Here is a 23,952-nt window from a genome sequence, read left to right as displayed (position 1 = left end):
TTGCTCTGCTTCGAGTCCTTTTCAGTAGGTCCAACTTTGTCAAAGCTAAAGATGGCCAAGATTTGAGAGGAAAAAAAGAGAGAAGACAAGTCAATAATATGAGTTAAATTAGTGAGACATGGGGAGGAATTGGTCTTTGCAAGGAAAGAACGCGTGGCTTATAGAAGTATTGTTTTTGGACTTTTGTCGCCTCAATTTCTTTGTTGACTCTAACAGTCTAGCAGCAACATGAGACTGCATTTCAGTACTTGTTATCGGTATATATATAATTACCCAAGGGGCATTATATTACGTGGTCAGTAGTTTCGTGGGAACCACATGGAGAGTGGTTGGCTGGCTGATGAAGACCAGAGAGTGAAACAAAATAAAGCTTTTTTTATGTCCAAACAAAATAAAGCTTTGAACATCTCCCCGTGTCTACTATGCATCATCAGAGCTCATCTTGTCTGACACTCGAAACATGTCAAGTTGTGAACGCTTGGTCAAATTTATCCTAGCAAATGTTTTTCTTACAGGGAAATCCCTTGCCGGGAAATCATCCAATACAAAAAAAGGTCGAGAACTTTTTAATAGATTCACCTTGAGCTTCTAGTATAGAAGAGCATACATGTTCTTGGCCTGAAACATATTCAGACAAATTCAGTAACTTCGGCTTTCTTTATGAAAGTTTCCAATATAGTCAGATACAGAGAATAATAACCCGTGGTACTAAAGTACCTACACACTCGAAATTTAAATAGAAAATAAGAACAAGTCATGATCCTACACTTGTAAGTCTAGGCTTACAAATGCACACTGCATTCTGATTTCCAATGTAATCGAGTAATTCCCAGTGTATACTCAGTGGTGAGAACCAAACAAACATCGTACATGCAAGACACAAATTGAAATGGCATACATCTCTCTAGCGTGTTGAAGAAAAAAGCAGACCATATACTTCACTAATTTTTAAGTATTGGGATGTTACTTTAACACCTTCATGATATAGCTTGCCTCCTCTTGTCCCTGTATTTGGAGCGTTCGACCCAAATTCTAGCTCTGAGGATATCTATGTTTCTAACAGATTTTGTCCTGGATTGTTAATATTAACTCTAATATTTGATTTTTTCCCCCTTTAGCATCCTATTTCGAGCACTTTATTCCTCCCTTGTTTCCCTTATCCATCAAAGTTACATGATTTATAATTTTATAGGTGTAGCTGCGGTGCCTGTCAACTGAAATTCCTTTTCTTTCCGCCACCAGTTCACGAGCAACCTTTGCAGCCGGACAGGCATTCCAAGTGAAACCAATAAGTCAATCCAGTGAGACACACATTTCCAATTCCTAACCTCTTCATCCTGTCCATGCAATAGCTTTTTCTTCCCAGCTCCCCCAAAAGTGCTCCGTGTTCTCATGCTTGATCTCCTTGGGCTAATGCATGGCTTCTCAACATAAATGAGTGCAAAGCCATGTTTAGACTTCCAAATTATTTGGTAAACCATCGCTTTGGCATTCTGGCGGAAATAATCTATTGCCTTTGGTAGTATAATCTCTTCCAGCTGTTCCAAGGCAACATCTGTATGCAAGCAATCTTGCTCCTTGCGAACTGTTGCTGCTATTTCAGAACTCCTATTTGCTGGCAGGATGTCCTCTGAAGAGCCATGGGGCGCAAAGGTGATCCCGGCTTTCAGATATGGATAATCTTCCAGAGAAATTATATCTTTGGACAGTGAGGCCTTCTGCTTGCTACAAATAGAGAATGATAGTCGTTCACAATGCAAACTAAATTCAATTACTGGTTCTAGCAAAACATCTGATAATCCTGACATGTCTTGGTTACTAAAACGTCGAACATCATGCTGACCATGCTGTTTGCAACAAAATGGGTTTGGGCGAGTCCATTGAGACGCGAGGCTGACGAGTTTGTCCCAATGTTCTCTATGGTACGAATGAATAGATGGCGCCCATGAGTAATCTTGAGTAAGCAGTTGAGTAATTTCATTTCTGATACTTTCAAATGTACAGTTGAAATGAGGGGCAAAAAACTGCAAGCACTTAACTGCGATCCCAACTATGTCTGTACTCTCCGAGAGCTGTACGGTCAGACTGACGTGGATATTAATGTCTCTTGTACCATCATACTGGATAAATATCAGGAAAGCATTTGTTCCATGCTCTGAAGCACGGGTAGGTCCCAACCACAATTGACACAAAGGATACTTATCTCCCCGGACAATTTTATGATGTAGCTCCTTGCCTGCAAAAAGATTCTGGACAAGGGAGTTAAAGGGCATGTGATGACGTGGTGTGCCACCAAGCTCTATGAATCTCAGAAACTCACTAGCACCATCTGCATACCATTCATATCTTTGAGCTATGGACCTGCTCAACTTATTGTTGCTCCAGTTCAAAACAGAGAAAACAAATGACTTTGTAACATGCACAATACGGTTAGGAAGGGAGGAGTTCTTTACCTCCCGTTCCATTTGTTCATCTTCTAGGATTCTCTGCTTGCATTTGTGCAGCGTGTCATCGCACTCTTGAGCAGCACGCTTCAGCTTCCTACGCCAACGCAATAAGGATGCATCAGTGATCTGCCACTTTTCAGATGTCTCAAGAGCAGCCTCCAGCCTGATGTGAGCCATCTCTAGCCTCTCCATGTTTCTGTTCACATTTGATTCCTCTTTCTCCTCATATTTTTGAACAATACCAGATAGAATTTGACTAACTGTCTCCTGGACAATTGCGGTACTGACCAATTCCGCCATCAGAATTCAAGCATCTGTAGCATCCAGTCCCTGCTCAGAACAAGTAATATATAAAAGTATGCATGGGAGCTTAAATGGTGAACTTTGGATCATGAACAAAGATGATTTAGCTTAGCGGTTCGAAGGGCGTACCGTTGACCGAATTGGGTGAAAACTGTGGACAGCTAACCTCTATATAGAGAAGAGAAAGGGTGTTAAAGTTGGAAGAGAATGTGGTCCGACACGTTGAGAGCCAAAGAGGTAGATGGATCGTTAATATAGATGGGTCTGATCGTGAGGGGTGCGGGAGCAGTTGGCCTGTACAATGGAACATTGTTGATCAAGGCAGGATTGTTTTTATTATCTTAACTTTTAACTGAAAGAACTGCTTCTTTGACTTGACTGAAACATAATAGCGAGTCTGAACGTTGGCTAAAAGAATTGCCCAACAGGCAGAAAGTAGTGAACAACCGTGCTAAAAACCAAATGGTGGGTGGTTGCGACGTACTGACATTTGGCAAAGAAAGGACAACAAAGCCATGTACAACTTGAAGACCCGCAAACAAGGAAGGAATTCAGCGAAGCCTTGGCCTATGAAATGCAAATGCTTGTGGAGGAAGCAAACATGTATTCTAAATTTGTAATTTGCAAGAAAGTTTTGTATATGCAGTGCTTGTTTGATGGAACATGGACGGTTATAGCTCCCCTGTTTAATTTACTGCTGCGCCATCATTCTAGCTTTTTTTTTTGTGAAAGATCATTCTAGCTGCTTTTGCATCTCTGTTACCCTAATTGGCTTACAATACCTGCATATGCTAGATTGCAAACACACTGCTAGATCATAAATGCCATTAAACCAAAATAAGGATAGATGCCACATCTATCGACTGGATGAGGTCGATCGCACAATCTCCTTCTTTAATCGCATCATCGACTGAAACTACTCTGCTCTAATTCGAGTCTCTCTCGGTCTCTGCTAAGTCCCAGCGCAGAGGAGGCGCGGTAGGATTAGGGAGTGCTGCGTCAGGTTGACGGGAAGTAAATCGAGCGTACCTCGACTGGGCCTTCGCGCCGCGTGAATGGGCGGCGCCGCGGCAGCTCGTCCTCCTCCCTCTGCTCGCCCCGGCACCCTGGTCGCCGTTTCCTTCGTCCCCGGCGACGCCTCCAGCGAGCGGCTCGTTTGCCAGGCATTGTTGGAGTACATGCACTTTTGCCTTTTGACCTTCTGAAAGCTTGTACTACAATCCAATCGCAGATTTGCATGTTGGAGTACATGCACTTTTGTGTCAGATCAGTCCAAAGCAGAAAACACAGAAGTATACGAATTGAAGGTCACCATCGATGAACTTGTAGATCAGAGATGAAGTCCAGTAAGCAATTGGGAATAACATGAGACTGTTAGTGTGTGTCCTCTTGATTTTAATAGCTCACGGTGCATTATCAACATGCTCAAATTTCGCATGGATAAACGGAAATGAATCTTTGATATCGTGCCCCAACTTCGAAAAGAAGTAATTTGGAATGCCGATATACATATGTAGTAGTAATTAACAAAATCATGTACATTTGTTTTATTCTATTATCTAAAAGAAAGCAAAACCATGTACACCCTGCTTATGAGAAACAGAACAGCACCATATGAAACACACATTAAGCACCCTCATGATGCTGTAGCTTTAATCCTATTTTGTCTGCAGTTTTTAGTAGTAGCTCCAACATTTGACTTGTTCCATAGAACATTCCAATTATATTCTTCTATTACTCCCTGTTTCTCCTATGAATCTATGTTACATGTTTTAGAATTTCAGGTGCTGCTTTGGCGCTGCTAAGTGCCCTTCCTTTTCTTGCTGCATCCAGTTCATAAGCAAACTTTGCAGCCGGACTGGTACATGTGCCCCCCATAAGTCAAGCAAGCGAGAGACCATACGCGTCCGACTCCGAAGCTCCTGATCCTGTCCTTGAAACACCTTTGTTTTTCTAGCTCCCCCAAAAGTTCTCCGTGTTCTCATATTTCTTCTCCGCGTTCCTATGCTTGCCTTCTCAACCTGAATGAGTGCAGAGCCATGTTTAGACTTCCAGATCATTTGGTAGATCGTCTCTTCGGAATTCTGACAGAAGTAATCCATTGCCTTTGGAAGCATGATCGACTCTACCTGTTCCAAAGTAATGTCTGTATGCAAGGAATTTTGCTCCTCGCCAACTATAGCCACCATTGAAGAAGTTTTATTCACATGCAGCAAGTCTTCTGAAGATCCATGGGGCGCAAAGACAATTCCAGCTTTCAAAAAAGGTGAATCTTGCAGAAGAATACTGTTTGCAGATAGCGAGGTCTTCTGTTTGCTGTATACTGACAGTGAAACTTGGCACTGCAGATTCACTACAATTACTGGTTCTAGAGAAACATCTGATAATCTTGCCATGTCTTGGCTGCTAATATGTTGAAGCTCATGCCGATCATGCAGCTTGCAACATAATGGGTCTGGGCGAAACCACTGAGTGCTAAACCTATGAAGATTGTCCCAATGTTTTCTATGCCATAAATCAACATATGGTACCCATGAGAAGTCCTGTGTAGGTAGCCGAGTAAGTTCTTTCCTAATAGCTTCAACTATAGGCTGGAAATGAGGGAGGAACAACTGCAAGCACTTAACTACGATCCCAACTATATCTGTACTTTCAGAAATCTGTAGCATTACACCAAGAAAAAAGTTATTCTCCGGTGCATTACTATCTTTGTGTATAAATATCAGGCTAACCTCTATTCCGTGCTCTGCAGTCCTGAACGGCACCAACCATAATAGAAAAGATGGATACTCCTTTCCGCGAACAATTTTATGACGTAGTTCCTCGCCTGCAAAAAGGTGCTTGACAAGGGAGTGGAAGGTCACATGACGATGTGGTGTGCCACCAAGCTCTATGAATCTCAGAAACTCAGTAGCACCATCTGCAAACCACTCAAATCTTTGAACAATGGATCTGCTCAACATTCCGTTGTCGCGGTTAAATATAGAGAGAGCAAACGACTTGGTAGCATGCACAATCCGGTTAGGAATGGGGGAATTCCTCACCTCCTGTTCCATCTGTTCCTTTTCTAGGACTCTATGCTTGTATCGGTGCAGTGTGTCATCACACTCTTGAGCAGCACGCTTCAGCTTCCTGCGCCAACGCAACAAGGATCCATCAGTAATCTGCCACTTTTCTGATGTTTCAAGAGCAGCCTCCAGCTTGATGTGTGCCATCTCTAGCCTCTCCAAGTTTCTTCTCGAATTTGATTGCTCTTTCACCTCATATTTTTGAACAAGACCAGATAGGATTTGGCTAACTGTCACCTGAACAACTGCAGAACAGACTTTCTCTGCCATTAGAGTTCAAGCAGTATTCCTCCCCTGTTCAGAAAATATAACATATAAAAATATATGAGAGATGAGATATATGAAGTTAAGACAACAAGCAAGTTTTAGCTTAGCAGCTGCAAGAACCTACCTTTAATTGAATGGCATGGAGGAGGTAGACAGCTATCCAGTGTCTAGAGAGTAAGCCTGCTTACTGCAAGGGAAGATGAGAACTTAAAGAGAAGAAAGTGATGGCCACGTTAGACGATTTCAATAGATAAGGGTATGATTCTGAGGGTGGGGAAAAATTGGCATTTACATGGGAAACTTTTTTACTAAATGAGTATTATACTTTGACTTTACTTCGTGTGAAAAATGTGTATTATTGGCTTCGGAGCAACGTGAGAATGTGCACTTCAGGATTGTTGTCATCATTCGAGAGTGGTTGGATTGCTTCCAAGGTCTGGTGAACAAGGAATTGGTCTACTGGATGAACGAACCGCCAGTCCGACACATCTCACTTGGCACTAGCAGCAAATATTCGAATATTCTTAGTTTGCAGGAACAATTTTCATGCCGTGCTTAAGATGCCAGTTCACTTAATGTTAGGTAAGATAACTTGACAAGGAGGAGTGATGCTGACACCCAAGATTAGGGAGGAAAAAGAAGAAAAGTCACTCATGGCAGAGTTAGGCGTGGGGAGGAATTGGTCTTTGCAAAGAAAAGTGTACTGATTATAAAAGGATTGCTTTTTCACTTCAAGCTGCCTCAAACTTTTTTGGTTTAACAGTAACAGCAGACTCTGCATTTCACTGTGTTTTGCACCTGTATATAATAATTGTGTTTGGATTATTGACAAGGACTGGAGAAGAAGACTTCAAGCTCTGAACACCTACCATGTACGCATCAGTGTACAAGGAAGGAACCAACAAAGTCGTCGTCCTTGAGAAGCTGTATCAGATGAAGGAAAAAATACGTTATTGAATTTGCAGCTTGTGACCTCTCAACTACCGCATGATGAAGTAAATGTAAATTGTTTGCATATGAGCATATCTGCAGTTTTTCAGGAGTGATTTCCATGCCATGCTTGTCCGGTCGAAGGTTTACAAATTGCAATGGAGAATTTGGGAGTTGTTTTCTTTTTCTCAATTTGCTCTGTCCACTGAAATAAAGGCTTTTGCAACGTCTCTGATGCACGTCCTGCTCCAACTCGCCATGACGGCAGCAGATCGGCCATGGACGCAAAGTGGAAACGAGCGGAGATGTGTTGGTCTGCATAGAGAAGATGCATCGAACAAGGCGCATCCAATTTGCCCGGAAGCAAATTGGACCCCGGCCAGATCGAACCGACACCGGCTCGTGCAAGCAATGCTGGGGAGCTCGCCGGAGGCCGGCGAGGCAGCGCCGCGGGACGACGACTCGACGAGGGGGTGTTCGCTTCGCTGGAGTCTGAAACGGATGCATCCTAGCCGTCGGCTGTGGATCGGATGGCCCTCCGCTGCCCAGGGGGTGGACGGTAAATGAAGAGTCAATTACATACACACCATTCCTCAAATGCCATGCCGTCTTGTTTCCAACTTTGTGTTGCCCTCATCACCACTGCCTTCTGTTTCAGTGCTAACGGGAGGTAACGTAAGTGCACAATGTCTGTACTACCCTTGGCCCCTGAAAGTTTTTCTTGTTCCCTTGCTGCCACTTCTCGTGCATTTGGGGCTGGCGGGAAACAGTAACACGGCAGGAAGAACTGGCGCCACAACTGGCTATATAGCCCTTTTTCGTCAACGGAACGCGTGAGGCGAGAGGACGAACCCGTATCCGTGGTCGGCGTAGTTGGGGAGGTTGGAGAGCAGCGTCTTGTCGACGTCGAACACCCAGGCGTCGCGGCCGTCTCCCGGAGCGGCGTGGCGCGCGCGTAGGCGGCGAACTCCCGCGCGACAAACTCGAGGTCGGAGCGGTAGGCGACGCCGTGACGTAGTCCCGCACGTGCGCCAGGCACTCCGCCTGCACCGCCTTCCACGGCGTGAGGTTGTTGGCCTCAGCCGCGAGACGCCAGCTCGCGCAGCGCACGCCCGCGGGCACGTCGTCCACCTCTGGCGACGCCACGACGACACCTCTGCCGAGGATGGGAGCCCGTTGATGAGGGGGCGCGACAGGAGGTGCTGCGGCGGCGGCGGTTGCTGCTGCTGCTCCTGCGTCGCCTCCTCGGACGCGTTGTGCACTGGCGCGGCCGGCGCCACCTCCACTTGGACCTCCGCCGCCGCCGCTGTTACCGCTCGGCCGCGCGCGCGCGTCGCCGATGCGTCGCCGCGCGGGAACCCCCGGCGTCGGGGACGGGCGGAAGGGGGATGGCGCGGGCGCCGGGGCGAAGCAAAGGCGCGCGGCCGCGAGCTGCAAATAGCCGGGGCAGTGGCTGGTCGTGTCGCGTGTGGGCGCGTCCCTGTGGGCAGCGAAGCTAGGAAAGAGGAGGATCAGGGCGGGGAATGCGTGGCTCCGGCGGCTTTGGCGGGAGGTGAGAGCACGGGGGTAAGGGGGAGAGTGAACGCTTCGGTCTCGGGGTTTAGCCTTGAAGGTTACTTCAGTATGCTCAAGGGCAAAATGGTCCATGCAACTCAACTTTTCCCTGACATGTGGGCCCAAAACACGTTTCTACCTAACACAAAGTTGGACCAGTGTCACACAGGGAGACAAAACTTTTTCCGTGGCATTCGAGGAATACGAACTTTTTATAATGGCGCGTACATAATTGACTCGTAAATAAAATTCCGTCCACCCCGGAATTGGGATGCTGTCCACCCCCTGGTCGCCGAGAGCCCGCTAGCGAGGCCAGGAAGGGGAGAATGGTCTGCAGTAAATGCTAGGAGCGCCGGCGAGGCATCCGCCGCCGCCTGCGTCGGCAACAAGCACCGCAGCTTCTAGCTGCCCCCTCCATTCCGCGCGCACGATGGGGACGGCAAGTGGCCGGCGTCCATGGCGTCCCGTCGCACGGTGTGCCACGTCCAATTCCAACCTGGCGCCACGGTGGATGCCCAAGTCCGTGGCTCGGTGACGTTGGACGAGCGCGCGGACAGACGGGACAATGGGCCCTCGCTGCCGGGCGTGTCCGAGCGGACGTTGCTGTGATGAGGTGCAAGGTGTCGACCGGGGGCGCGGCAACGGTGAGGTGGGCGCCAGAACTTCAGGTTTGGCGGCATGGCGTGCTCTGTCTCCTCTGCTTCAGTGTAAAGTGACTGAACCATTGCAACTTCATGCGTAAGCCAATGCACAGCGTATCGAATCATACAACTTGAGTTATCCTCAACATATACTCAACTGGTGAGAACCAAACAACATCAGTCATGCAAGGCACACAACTTTGAACAAGGGGCGTGCTACAATTGCACAAGTTCCTAATGTAGAACATCGGACTTCTAGGTCCCAGATGTTGTAGTTGTTTTTATTTATGCTCTTCTTCTTTATTAATGAAATGACACACAACTCTCTCATGTATTGTAGAAAAAAAAGGAAGAGCGTAGTACGTCACTACTTCCTAACTATTGGGATGCTACTTTATTTAACACCTTCATGCTGTAGCTTTCCTCCTCTTGCCATTGTATTTGGAGCATTTAACCCGAATTTTAGCTCAGAGGACATCATCTATGTTTCTGCCAGATTTTGACCTAGGTTGTGAATATTAACTCTAATATTTGATAGCTTACCTATAGCATTCTATTTCGAGTCCTTTATTATCTTGTTTCCCGTGTGCATACAAGTTACATTATTTAGAATTTCAGGTGCAGCTGACAGAATTTCCTTTTCTTTCCGCACCCAGTTCTTGAGCGATCTTTGCAGCCGGACATGCATATGTGTAACCCATAAGTCGAGCGAGTGACAGGCACGTAACCGAATCCTAATAAGCTCCTCGTCATGCCCTTGCAATAGCTTTCTCTTATTAGCTACCCCAAAAGCTCTCCGTGTTCTCATGCTTGATCTTCCTGTGCTCATGCTTGATCTCCGTGTGCTCATGTATGGCTTCTCAACCTGAATATATGCAAAGCCATGTCTAGACTTCCAAATCATTTGGCAAACCATCGCTTCGGCATTCTGGTGGAAGTAATCTATTGCCTTTGGCAGCATAATGTCTTCCAGTTGTTCTAGGGTAATGTCTGTATGCAAGCATTGTTGCTCCTTGCGGACAATGGTAGCTATTTCAGAACTCCTATTCGCTGGCAGCATATCCTCTAAACAGCCATGGGGCGAAAAGGAGATACAGGTTTTCAGATATGGATAATCTTGCAGAGAAATTATGTCTTCAGGCAGTGAGTTCTTCTGCTTGCTGTACACAGACATTCAGACTTGACAATGCAAATAAAAATTAATTACTGGTTCTAGCAAAACTTCTGATAATCCTGCCATGTCTAGGTTGCTAAAGCGTTGAACCTCATGCTGATCATGCTGCTTGCAACAAATGGGTTTGGCTGGGCCCGCTGCAACAAGAAGCTGTTGAATTTATCCCAGTGTTCATTATGGTAGTAAATAGGTGGGCACCATGAGAAGTCTTGAGTGGGCAGTTGAGTAAGTGCATTCCTTACATTTTCAAAATTACAATTGAAATGAGGGGCAAAAAATTGCAAGCACCTCAGTGCGATACCAAATATATCTGTACTCTCCGAGAGCTGTACGACCAAAGTAAAGAATATATGACCCTCTGGTGTACCATCATAGTGGAGAAATGTCAAGCCATCGTTGGTTCCATGCGCAGAAGTATGGATCGGCACCAACCATAACTGAAAGGAGGTATACTTATTTCCCCGAAGGATTTTGTGATGTAGTTGTTTGCCTGCAAAAAGGCTCTTGATAAGGGGGTCAACGGGCATGCGACAGCGTGGTGTGCCACCAAGCTCTACGAATCTCAGAAACTCACTAGCACCAGCTGCATACCACTCAAATCTTTGAGCAATGGATCTGCTCAACTCATTGTTGTTGCTTTTAGGGATGGAGAAAACAAATGTCTTTGTAGCATGCACAATACGGTTAGGAAGGGAAGAGTTCTTTACCTCCTGTTCCATTTGTTCATCTTCTAAGATTATCTGCTTGCATTTGTGCAGCGTGTCATCGCACTCTTGAGCAGCACGCTTCAGCTTCCTACGCCAACGCAATAAGGATGCATCTATGATCTGCCACTTTCTAGATGTCTCAAGAGTAGCTTTGCATTTGATTCCTCTTTCTCCTCATATTTTTGAACAATACCAAATAGGATTTGACTAACTGTCTCGTGGACAATCACAGTACTGACCAATTGTGCTATCAGAATTCAAGCATCTGTAGCATCCAGTCCCTGCTCAGAACAAGTAGTATATTAAAGTATGGATGAGAGCTTAAATGATGAACTTTGGATCATGAACAAAGACGATTTAGCTTAGCGGTTTGAAGGGCGTACCGTTGACCGAATTGGGTGAAACTGTGGACAGCTAACCTCTGTATAGAGATAAGGATATTAAAGTTGTTGGAACGAGAATGTAACCCAACATGTTGAGAGACGAAAGAGATAGATGGGTCATTAATATAGATGGGTCTGCTTGTGAGGGGTGCGGAGCAGTTGGCCTGTACAATGGAAGATCGTTGATCAAGGCAGGATTGTTTTTTTTATCTTAACTTTTAACTGAAAGAACTGCTAGTTTGACTTGACTGAAACATGAGAGCTAATCTGTACGTTGTAACAGGGTGATTTCAAGAACAAGATAAGGGTATGATACCGAGGGTGGGGAGGACTTTGGCATGTACATGGAATTTTCTTTGCTAAATGAGTATTATATTTTTTTTCTTGACTTCGTCTGACAAATGTGTATTATTGACTTCGAAGCAACGTGAGAATGTGCACTTCAGGATTGTTGTCATCATCATGCGAGTGTGGTTGGATTGCTTCCAAGGTCTGGTGAACAAGGAATTGGTCTACTGGATGAACGAACCGCCAGTCCGACACATCTCACTTGGCACTAGCAGCAAATATTCGAATATTCTTAGTTTCCAGGAATAATTTTCATGCCGTGCTTAAGATGGCAGTTCACTTAATGTTGCGAGGTAAGATAACTTAAGGAGGAGTGACGCTGACGCCCAAGACTAGTGAGGAAAAGGAAGACAAATCACTCATGGCGGAGCGAGGCGTGGGGACTGGGGAGGAATTGGTCTTTGCAAAGAAAAGTGAACTGATTATAGAAGGATTGTTTTCCATGCCATGCTTGTCCGGTCGAAGGTTTACAGATTGCAATGGTGAACTTGGAAGTTGTTTTGTTTTCTTCAATTTTCTCTAACCACTAAAACAAATGCTTTTGCAACGTCCCCGATGCATATCCTGCTCCAGCTCGCCATGGCGGCAGCATCCGACCGATCGGCCATGGACGCAAAGCGGAAACGAGCTGCGATGTGTTCAGGAGGGTCTGCAGAGAGAAGATCCAACAAAGCACATCCAATTTGCCCGGAAGCAATCGCGATTTCCCAGCCGGATCGAACCGACACCGGCTCGTGCACGCAATGCTCGGCAGCTGAGGCAGCGCCGCGGGACGACGACTCAACGAGGGGGCGCAGGGATGGGAAAAAAATTTGGTGCGGACTGGCCGCAAAACCTTCCCGTGCAAATTTACCTTCGCCGCACTCCATATTTCAAATGACGATGCAAGTTCATATTTACCTTTGCCTTTTGTTTTGGTATTTGTAATATGACAGAACTATTTTTATTATCAGCTGATAGAATTGGAGATTCCTGCATCCTGTTTATTTACTTGTACGCCGATGGTTCACTTTACTTGTATGCCGATGGTTCACTGAGATTATATGGTTCAGTTTGATATGAGCTGATACATTTAGGCTGCGTGTATGCTACTTCTTGGCAACTTGTGTTTGAAGCGAATTAGGCCTGGCCGCCTGGGTCTGTGAACTAATGGATGCAGGCGGCGGTAGCGCCGCGACAATCTTCCTTGCCGACGGCAGCCTCCCCCGCGGCGAGCATGTAGCGAGTATGTGCGAAGTTCACATCCTTCTCCGTGAGGGAGCAAAGCGTCGAGCCGTGATTCTCTTCGAGCTCGAGCCGAGCCGTGGTCTTTTTAATTACTGAGCCGAGAAAAGTTTCCGCGTTCTATGCCGAGCTCAGCGTGTAAATGCGTCAAACGGCCAGACCATTGGATGCCCAAACGTCCGTAATCCAGCACAGTTTGCACGGGAAGGTTTTGCGGCCGGTCCGCACCAAATTTTTTTCCGGTCGTCGTGTCCGGCGGCAAGGCCGCTCACCGGCGAGCCGAGAGCCCGCTAGCGAGGCCAGGAAGGGGAGAATGGTCTGGAGTAAACTCCAGGAGCACCGGCGAGGCACCCGCCGTCCGCCTGCGTCGGCACCAAGCACCGCAGTCTTCTGGCTGGCAAGTGGCCGGCCGCCATGGCATCCCGTCAAGGTCCGACATGGCACTGCGGTGGATGCAAAAGTCAGAGGCACGGTGACCTTGGACCAGCGGGCGGATGGGGCGTCGCTGCGGCGGCTGCCTGGTGGTGTCAGGTTTCTTGGAAGGAGGGGTGTGGCTGTGGTGGGCCGTCGCACCGCCGGGCGTGGCCGTACTGACGTGCTGTGATGAGGTGCGAGGCGACGCATAGCGCGGCGACAAAGGAGCGTCTGAACTTCAGGTTGACGAGAATGCGGCAGCGTCCATGACCACGTCGGACGTGGTGCCGTGGTGATGCAGGTGTCGACCATGGGCGCGGCGACGGTGAGTTGAGCGCCGGAACTTCAGGTTCGGCGCCACGTCGTGCTCTGTCTCCTCAGTTTCAGGGTAAAGTGACTACTGAGCCATTGCAACTTCATGCGTAAGCAACTTCCTGTGTAATCGAGTTATCTTCAGCGTATACTCAACTGGTGAGAAGTGAGAACTAAACAACATCATACATGCAAGGCACATCAGCGTGCTACAGTTGCACAAGTTCCTAATGTTTTCTTTTGATAAGGGAAAATTTATTGCATTCAATATTTTTCCATCGAGTTGATACATACTTCTTGAACATTTCCCACCTCTACATTATTAGGATGCACACAACCTATAGAAAAAGCAACAAAAAAGCGATAAATCGAGACTCTAATGACTATCAATCTGCAGGACTAGACCGCCACCCATGTGCCTGAGTAAAAAAATCCTTGACCACCTGAGCCAACTGTTGCGATGCGATACCATTGCAACCGGTCCCGTAAAGCTGGTTTTTGTAGTATTATAATCCATGAACGGAACCAACTGTTGCTTGCACAAGTTCCTAATACAGAACATAGGACTTCTAGGTCTCAGTTGTTGTAGTTGTTTTTATTTATGCTCTTCTTCTTTATTAATGAAATAACACACAACTCTCTCATGTATTGCAGAAAGAAAGGTAGAGCATAGTACTTCACTACCGCCTATCTATTGGGATGTCACTTTAACACCTTCATGCTATAGCTTTCCTCCTCTTGCCGTTGTATTTGGAGTAACCCGAATTCTAGCTCAAATTTTGTCCTAGGTTGTGAATATTAACCCTAATATTTGATGTCTTCCCTATTACAATCTATTTCGAGTCCTTTATTATCTAGTTTCCCATGTGCATCCATGTTTCATTATTAGAATTTCAGGTGTAGCTGCGGTTCTGCTGATAGAATTTCCCTTTCTTTCCGCACCCAGTTCTTGAGCGATCTTTGCAGTCGTACAGGCACATGTGTAACCCATAAGTCGAGCCAGTGACAGGCACGTATCCGATTCCTAATAAGCGCCTCGTCATGCCCTTGCAATTGCTTTCTCTTACTAGCTACCCCAAAAGTTCTCTGTGTTCTCATGCTTGATCTCCGTGTGCTCATGCATGGCTTCTCAACCTGAATATGTGCAAGCCCATGTTTAGACTTCCAAATCATTTGGTAAACCGTTGCTTCAGCATTCTGGTGGAAGTAATCTATTGCCTTTGGCAGCATAATATCTTTCAGTTGTTCTAGGGTAATGTCTGTATGCAAGCAATGTTGCTCCTTGTGGACTATCGCTGTTATTTCAGAACTCCTATCCGTTGGCAGCATGTCCTCTAAAGAGCCATGGGGCGCAAAGGAGATTCCTGCTTTCAGATATGGATAATCTTGCATAGAAATTATGTCTTCAGACAGTGAGGTCTTCTGCTTGCTGTAAACAGACATTGAGACTTGACAAAGCAAGTTAAAACTAATTATTGGTTCTAGCAAAACTTCTGATAATCCTACCATATCTAGGTTGCTAAAACGTCGAACCTCATGCTGACCATGCTGCTTGCAACAAAATGGGTTTGGACGGGCCCACTGAGATGTGAAGCTGTTGAATTTGTTCCAATGTTCCTTATCCCATGAATAAATAGATGGCCCCCATGAGAAATCTTGAGCGGGCAGCTGAGAAAGCTCATTCCTAATATTTTCAAATGTACACTTGAAATGAGGGGCAAAAAACTGTAAGCACTTAATTGCGATCCCAAATATGTCTGTACTCTTCGAGAGTTGTACGCCCAAACTAAACAAGATATTACCCTCTGGTGTACCATCATACTGGACAAATGTCAAGCTAATGTTGGTTCCATGCTCTGAAGTACGGATCGGCACCAACCATAACTGAAAGGAGGGATGCTTGTTTCTCCGAACGATTTTATGATATACTTCCTTGCCTGCAAAAAGTTTCTTGACAAGGGAGTCAAAGGGCATGTGACAGCGTGGTGTCCCACCAAGCTCTATGAATCTTAGGAACTCACTAGCACCATCTGCATACCACTCAAATCTTTGAGCAATGGATTTGCTCAACTCATTGTTGTTGCGGTCAAGGATAGAGAAAATAAATGACTTTGTAGCATGCACAAAACGGTTAGAAAGGGAGGAATCCTTTACCTCCCGTTTTGTTTGTTCACCTTCTAGGATTTGCTGCTTGCATCTGTGCAGCGTGTCATCGCACTCTTGAGCAGCACGCTTCAGCTTCCTGCGCCAGCGCAATAAGGATGCATCAGTGATCTGCCACTTATTAGATGTCTCAAGAGCAGCCTCAAGCCTGATCTGAGCCATCTCTAGCCTCTCCAAATTTCTGTTCGCATTTGGTTCCTCTTTCTCCTCATATTTTTGAACAAGACCAGATAGGATTTGGCTAACTGTCTCGTGGACAATAGCAGCACTGACCGATTCCGCCATTAGAATTCAAGGATCTGTAGCATCCCTTGCCTGCTTAGAAAAAAATTATATATAACAGCATGCACAAGAACTTAAATGATGAACTTTGGATCATGAATAAAGTTTTAGCTTAGCGGTTTTAAGAATGTACCTTCGAATGAATTGGGTGAAAACTGTGGACAGAGAGGTACTATTTTGGATGTTAAAATAGAACGAGAACTTGCGATACTATGGGACAACAACAACTGATGTGTCAGATCAGCTTAGCAGCTGCAAGAACCTTCCTTTGATTGACTGGTATGGAGGACGTGGACAGGGCAGCTAGCCCGTGTATAGAGGGTAAATAATGCTGCGAGGGAACTTAAGAATTTAAGGAGAAGATTGTGATGGCCAAGACTTTGACGGGGTAAAAATTAGACATCTTTGATAGCGAGAGGTTATGTGGATTTGGCCTCTACAGGGGAAATCATGTAGTCAAGAAGTCTGACTTCATTGAAGGATGAGAGTTTCCACTTTGTTACCGGTTTGAATATATTCGGCCAACATTGAATTATTATGTGGAATAAAGTGGAAGAGGTGCGTCAAATCCTGTGAAAATGGAGGTTGGTGTGATAACTAACAATGACAGGGAAAGAAAATGCATGGGGGCATGAAACAGAGTTTGAAAATATTTCATCTATCACTGGCATTTTCTAATAGAATGAAGCCAATATACAAGTCATTGTAAATTTATTTCCATGGCACGCTAGTCTGGCTGATGTCTACTTGACTCACTACATTTTCCGACCAGCACGCGGATGGGGCTGTGAGGTCTGAGGTAGGCTGTTATGTAGTCTCCAACTATGAAACCGAATAGTAGAACATTTGGTAGACCAACATTGGTGGCTGTAAACCTTTACAAAGTCTCAATATCTCTATGAAATCATGTCATAGCTCATGGCACATATCTAAAAGTTCAAATTTCATTTTTACAACCCCAATATACATTTATGATGAATCATTGCTAAAAAAATTAATAGTTCATTGTACATATCTCCAAACTCAAATTCCATGTAGAAATATGTACAATATACACAACACAAGACACATATTAAGAACCCTCATTAAAAGAGTGACATGGTACACTTGAATAAATACCAACATGACACAATCATTACTTCTTACTTAAGATCAACATGACACAGATTTTGTATATGTAACTCTACAACCAATAAGATGCTGTTGCTCCTACTGCCCCTGTATTTCAAGAGAGACAAGATGTCTGAACATGTTAGGGCCTGATTGGTTTCAGGATGTGCCCAGCCTGCATTGCTTGGCAGAACCAGGCTCCCCACAACCAGGCCCTTCACATGCAAGGCGGCATGTTTGGTTGCTAGGATGGCTTGAGCCAGGCTGCATTGAGCTAGTGATTGGTTGCATGGATGCATGGCAATTTCAGTGTAAAATGCCTGTCCCGCACTGGCCGCTGCACGCCGGGAGCCTGGCTCCGGAGAAATGAGCATTTAATTCTTATCCCGAGAGCCAGGCCCGAGGCCTCTCCCTGCACGCGACTGGCCAGGCTCGTTGGCTACCCCGGGCAACCAATCAGCCCATCCTCGCATGCGGAGAGCCTGGTTGGCCTGCCGTTCAGGCAACCAACCAAACCCTTAGAGTATACATGTAATTCAAGAGAGACTAGATGTCTGAACTTTGGATCACGAGCAAAGATTTAGCTTAACTTCTGTAAAAACTTACCTTCATTCGATTGATCCTCATACATGGATGTGGTAGACAGCCATTCCTATGTACAAAGAACTTCGCAAGATGAGGAGTTGGTGATGTCTAGAGTGGGGAAAGAAGTAGACAAGTCAAATAGTGAGGGGTAGGGACGACTTGGTCTCCACAAGGGAAAATTTTTAGTCAAGCAGGCTTGTTTGACTTAAGTTAACAATGAGAATCTCAACTATATATGTTACATTTTGAATATAATTATGGTGTGAACAAAACGATGACCGGGAAGAAAGTGGAGTGCATTGGGCACGGAATTCGGAAAAATTCTTGTCATGGCGAGGCCAGGGAGAGGACACTGCTCTGGAACAGAAGCTAAGAGCTTCGGCGAGGCATCCGCCGCCGCCTGCGTGGGCACCAAGCACCGCGGCCTGCGAGTCCGCCCCGTTGCGCCTGAACAGTGCCGCTCCGCAAATCGGCCCGGGGCGCCGCGCGGGCTGGCGGGGCGGTGGCTGGTCTGGCTGCTCGTGTCATGTGTCCTGGAAGAAGGGGAAAAGGTCAGGTGAGCCGTCCGGTGCGTGTCCGCGCTGTGATGAGGTGCGACGCAGTCCAGAGCTTCAGGTTGGACGGCACGCTGCTTTGTTGCTCTCCTCTGCTTCAGGGTGAAGGGAGACATTGCCACTCACGTGTTCCAAACCTCAGTTAACAGAACTACCGAAGTAACATCATGCTGAATTTAAGTTTACTTGGGCACGCCTCTGTCAGTAAGATTGTGCAATGGTAATAGTAAAAATCTGCTATCAAAATTTTGATGGAAAGAAATATCAAAGCTTCTCATCAGACATAGATTATTCAGATGTGATGTAACTCTGAATATTTCCCTCAGGAAATTCAGAAAAAAAGAATACCCTACTGTATGCCACACCTTTTTTTTAATGAAGAAATTAGAATTATTGATCAATTTCTATAATTAAATTAATCAGTTAATGATTAATTACATCACTAGGAAGTTACTAATCATGAGGGGGCATCTCGAAGAGGCATGTCCCTTTGGCCCCTGCCCCTTGGGCATGTTTATAAGCAATGGTCCCCATTAATGGAATACAACACGTTTCACCAATCCTTTCCATCTCTCATTTTTACTACAATATTTTTTTCTTGAACATGAAGGAGAGCTGCGTATCTTTGTATTAAGAAGAAAAAATAGTCCAATTACAAAACTCCAAACCCCACCCTGGCACACCATGACTTGGGCGGCCTGCGCCTGTCAGTTCGACATCGGCAGCAACTCGATCCAAGGCTGGTGGGAAGACATGGAGAAGCTGCAACCGACGCGAAGGCAGGAGGGCTTCAACTCCCTCTTCATGCTCACCGGTTGGCACATTTGGAAGGAGCGTTAACGCTCGCATCTTCGAGCAGCACTCGACAAGTGTCCAAGCGATCGTGCAAAGGATCAAGGACGAAGTAGACCTTTGGATCGTTGCCGGAGCACGTAAACTAGGTAGTTTATTTTGTGAGTAATTGGTATAAGGAGCTGCACGTGCCGTGCTTGTAAACAACTAGCTCTCCTGCGTATTCGAAAAAAAATCCATTAAACTCTTCCCCGTGCAAGCAAGATCGGTAGCTCGCCGGACGCCGGCAAGGCAGCACCGCGGGGTCACGAATCAACGAGGGTCGAGGGGGAAAGGGGAAGAGCCCCCGTTCGCTTCGCAAGAGTCCATATCGGATGTATCTTGGCCGTCGGTTGAGTATCGGACGGCCCCTGGCTGCTCGGGGTGGACGGTAAATGAAATACCGTCCACCCCGGACGGTAATTGGGATACCGTCCACCCCCTGGTCGCCGTGTCCGGCGGCAAGGCCGCCGGCCGGCGAGCCGAGAGTCCGCCAGTGAGGCCACGAATGGGAGAATGGTCTGGAGTAAACGCTATAAGCGCAGGAGAGGCACCCGCCGTCGCCGCCGCCTGCGTCGCCACCAAGCACCACAGCTTCTGGCTGCCCGGCCGCTGCCCCGTTCCGTGTGCGCAATGGGGGCGGCAAGTGGCCGGCGTCCATGGCGTCCCCTCGCACGGTGTGCCGCGTTGAAGTCCCACGTGGCGCCGGCGCGCTGCCGTGGATGCAGGAGGCCGTGGTGCGGTGACGTTGGATGAGCGGTTGCGCGTGCAGTGGCGCTCCGCAGTGCGCCAGGCACCGCACACCTGCCGGTGGCCGCGGACCGGCCGCCATGGCTTTCCGTCGCATGGTGCCTCTGCTCTGATTAGCGTGCTGCATGCGGGAAACACGGCCGCGTCCACGTCGGATGTGCCGCCGTGGTGGAGGGAGAAGTCGGCCGGGGACGCGGTGACGTTGGACGCGCGGGTGGACGGGCGGTGGCTGGGATGGCTGCTGGTGTCAGGTTTCCTGGGAAGAACGCAGTCCAGAGCTTGAGGTTGGGCGGCATGGTGCTTTCTTGTTCTCCTCTGCTTCAGGTTCAGGGTGAAGGGAGACATTGCCATTCATGTGTACCAAACCTCAGTTAACAGAAGACAGAAGTAACATCATGCTGAAAGTTTACATGGGCACGCCTCTGTCTGTGAGATTGTGCAATGGTAATAGTAAAAATCTTCTATCAAAATTTTGAAGGAAAAAATATCAAAGCTGCTCGATCAGACTCGGACATAGATTATTCAGATGTGATGTAACTCTGAATGTTTCCCTTAGGAAATTCAGAAAAACGAACACCCTACTGTTTGCCACACCATTTCTTGGTGGGCAACATATCAGGTGCAAACCAGACTGTCCGTGCAAACCCGTGCAAACCAACTAACAAAAGTCGCAAAAAATTCTCAAAAAAATTATGTATATATTTCATAGACTACTCTACCACTGTATAAAATTTCAAGTTCAAGTTCATCATATGTTAAGAGATACTAAAAAGAGAAAATTCTGAGAGATAAATAAAAGAGAAAACTCTTAAAACTTTCTCTTTTTTGTATCTCTTAACATATGATGAATTTGAAATTGAAATTTTATAAAGTGGTAAGGAAGGCTATGAAGTATATATATAATTTTTTTGAGAATTTTTTGCGACTTTTGTTAGTTGGTTTGCACGGGTTTGCACGGACAGTCTGGTTTGCACCTGATATGTTGCCTGCCCTGTTTTTATCTTACAGCAAATGAATTAACTAGGCAATTTTGAAAGGCAACTCTACAAAATGTAGCACTGGAATCGACCGCATTTTGATGTCACCTCGATATGAATTCCAGAGAACTGCTTTGGCTGATGATATGGTGGGGTCCAAAAAAATGGCATTACAGATGGCTAGCCGAGTTCAGAGTCTGCAAACAGTGCATCAACCAGTGATATTTGAAATTCTAAAAAGAGAGTGTTACACTAGCATTCCTAATGTACAACATACTTCTTAATAAAAACCAACATGATCCAAACATTTGACATGTAACTCTACAACCATGATACTGTAGCTTTGCTCCGATTGCCCCTGCATTTCAAACCTTTGACTCATATTTGTTCTCTGATAATACCTATATTATGATGCGTTGGTGGTGGATTGTCCTCAACTATGAATAGTAACTCCAATATTTTCTTCTATTCCTTCCTTGTTTCCCTTATTGATCTATGTTACATGATTCAGAATTTCAGGTATAGCTGCGGTTCTTTCTGCAGCCAGTCCTTGAACGCACTTATTAGCTGAACGGGCACATGTACACGCCATAAATAGAACAAATGAGAGATCATAAATTTTCCACGTATAAACTCCTTATCCTGTCCTTGCAACAGCTTTCTTTTACTAGCCCAGCCCCCCCACCCCCCCAACCCCCCACCCCAAAAAAAAAAAAAAATTCTGTGTGCTCATGCTTGCCTTCTCAACCTGAATAAGTGCAGAGCTATGTTTAGACTTCCAAATCATTTTGTAAATTGTGGCTTCAGTATTCTTGTGGAAGTAATCTATTGCCTTTGGAAGCATGATCCCTTCCAGTTGTTCCAAGGTAACGTCTACATGCAAGCAATGTTGATCCTCGCCGACTATCGCCACTATCTCAGAGCTTCTATTTGCAGGCAGCATGTGTCCTAAAGAGCGATGGGGTGCAAAGTAAATTCCAGCTTTCAGATAACTAGAATCCTGCAGAGAAAGTGTGTCTTCAAATGGCAAGGTCTTCTGCTTGTTGTACGGTGACAAAGAGACCTGACACTGCAAATTCACTTCAGTTACTGGTTCCAAGAAAGCATCTGACCATCCTACCATGCCTGGGTTGCTAATATGTTGAAGTTCATGCTGATGATGCTTCTTGCAACATAATGAGTTTGGGCGCATCCATTGAGATGCACGGTTTTGAAGACGAACCCGATCTTGCTGGTTGGAATAAACAGATGGCACCCACGACAAGCATTGAGTTGGTAGTTGAGTAAGTTCTTTCATAATATTTTCAACTGTACACTTGACATAAGGGGCAAACAACTGCAGGCACTGAATTGCGGTCCCAAATATGTCGGTACTCTCCGGAACCTGTAATACTATGCTAAAGTAGATATTGCCCACTGATGGAGAATCATCTGTCTGGATAAAAATCAGGCTAGCCTCTGTTCCGTGCTCTGTAGTACCAAAGGGCGCCAACCACAGTTCAAACGCAGGATGCTGGTTTCCGCCAATGATTTTGTGATGCAGTTCCTTGCCTGCAAAAATGTTATTGACAAGGGAGTAGAATGGTATGTGGCTGCGTGGTGTGCCACGAAGCTCCACAAATCTCAGAAACTCAGTAGCACCATTTGCAAACCATTCAAATCTTTGAACAGTGGATCTCCTCAACTTGTTATCGTCACAGTTAATGATGGAGGAGACAAATGACTTGGTAGCATGCGCAATCCGGTTCGGAAAGGAGGAATTCCTTACCCTTTGTTCCATCTGCTCGCTTTCTAGTATCCTCTGCTTGCATTTGTGCAGCGAGTCGTCACATTCTTGAGCGGCACGCTTCAGCTTCCAACGCCAATGCGACATGGATGTGTCGGTGATCTGCCACTTATCAGATGTCTCAAGAGCAGCCTCTAGCCTGATGTGCGCCATCTCTAGCCTCCAAGTTTCTGCTGGCGTCCGATTCCTCTCTCTCCTCATATTTCTGAACCAGAGCAGATAGAACTTGGCTAACTGACTCCTAACTCCAAGACAGCTGCAGAACTAACAATCTCCTCCATTAGGACACTGAGACTAGATATAAGCAAAGATTTAGCTTAGGAGCAGCAAGAACCTATCACTTTGATTTTATAGCATGGACGTGGTGGACAGAATTTTATCCTCTGTATGGAGATATCTTGAGGATAAGATCATACTTGAGACAAGATGAATCGCTGCTGAATCGCCGGCGGCCACGGGTATGATACAAGGGCACCCGCCGGCGAGCCGAGAGCCGGCAAGCGAGGCCAGGAGGAGTACACTGCTCCGGAATAAGCTCTAAGAGCGCCGGCGAGCCACACGCCGCCGCCTGCGTCGACACCAAGCAAGGCAGCCTCTGTCTGTCTGCCCCGTCGCGCGCGCGCCGTGCCGCTCGCCCGCTCCGCAGTGCGCCAGGCGCGCCTGCAGGTGTACTCCGGCCATGGCGTTCCGTCGCACGGTGCGTGTGCTCGGAGTATCGCGTCGCATGCGGGAACGCGGTGGCTTCCACGCCGGACGTGGCGCGGCGGCCGAGGGAGAAGTCGGCGGCGCGGTGACGTTCGACGGACGTCGGGCGGGCCGTGGACGGTTGCTGCCTTCTAGTGTCAGGTGGCTTGGAAGTAGGGGAGGCAGCCAGCTGGGCCATCGCCGGCCGGGTCCGTCCTGCGACGAGGTGCGACCCGATGCAGAGTGCGGTGGCGGCATGGCACTCTCTTGCTCTCCCTCCTCTGCTTCAGGGTAACATCGTGCTGAAATAATTTCAGCTGGCACACACCTTGATGCCTTCATCTGTCAGACTGTGCTGTGCAATCCTAATAGTAAATCTGCTAAATCGAATATTCGAAGTGAAAATAACGAAGCTGTTCAATTATAAATGGATTATTTAGATGTGATGTCACTCTGAA

The 23,952-nt window shown here is 46.6% G+C and overlaps 2 protein-coding genes and 2 pseudogenes across 4 annotated transcripts; all 4 read right to left on the bottom strand.

Moving 5' to 3' along the window:
* Positions 1-638: 638 nt before the first annotated feature.
* LOC112882817 lies at positions 639-3,056 on the bottom strand. Its single transcript, XM_025947966.1, has 2 exons — positions 2,880-3,056; positions 639-2,777 (listed from the first exon to the last, which is right to left on the bottom strand). Exon 2 carries the CDS (start codon positions 2,745-2,747, stop codon positions 1,179-1,181), a length of 1,569 nt encoding a protein of 522 aa, XP_025803751.1. The 5' UTR covers positions 2,748-2,777; positions 2,880-3,056; the 3' UTR covers positions 639-1,178.
* A 2,282-nt stretch (positions 3,057-5,338) lies between these two features.
* On the bottom strand, positions 5,339-8,662 carry LOC112880007 (annotated as a pseudogene).
* A 5,799-nt stretch (positions 8,663-14,461) lies between these two features.
* Positions 14,462-18,002, bottom strand: LOC112882603. Of its 3 annotated transcripts, XM_025947694.1 has the most exons (3): positions 16,351-16,490; positions 15,575-16,250; positions 14,462-15,456 (listed from the first exon to the last, which is right to left on the bottom strand). In XM_025947694.1, exons 2-3 carry the CDS (start codon positions 16,218-16,220, stop codon positions 15,284-15,286), a joined length of 819 nt encoding a protein of 272 aa, XP_025803479.1. In that variant the 5' UTR covers positions 16,221-16,250; positions 16,351-16,490; the 3' UTR covers positions 14,462-15,283. The 3 variants fall into 3 exon arrangements, with proteins under 3 accessions (XP_025803479.1, XP_025803478.1, XP_025803477.1); XM_025947693.1 differs by lacking the exon at positions 16,351-16,490 and adding an exon at positions 17,934-18,002 and having other exon boundaries at positions 14,462-16,250; XM_025947692.1 differs by having other exon boundaries at positions 14,462-16,250.
* Positions 18,003-21,531: 3,529 nt separating this feature from the next.
* LOC112880003 lies at positions 21,532-23,091 on the bottom strand (annotated as a pseudogene).
* Positions 23,092-23,952: the final 861 nt, after the last annotated feature.

This window comes from Panicum hallii, chromosome 2, assembly GCF_002211085.1.
Source record: "Panicum hallii strain FIL2 chromosome 2, PHallii_v3.1, whole genome shotgun sequence".
NCBI classification, from domain to species: domain Eukaryota; kingdom Viridiplantae; phylum Streptophyta; class Magnoliopsida; order Poales; family Poaceae; genus Panicum; species Panicum hallii.
Note: the sequence above shows the minus strand (reverse complement) of the source record. Positions and strands in the feature narration are given on the sequence as shown.

What these genes read in the sequence shown, in the direction of transcription:
- LOC112882817 (XM_025947966.1), bottom strand. Translation starts at nt 2,747, where the DNA reads ATGGCGGAATTGGTCAGTACCGCAATTGTCCAGGAGACAGTTAGTCAA.
- LOC112882603 (XM_025947693.1), bottom strand. Translation starts at nt 16,220, where the DNA reads ATGGCGGAATCGGTCAGTGCTGCTATTGTCCACGAGACAGTTAGCCAA.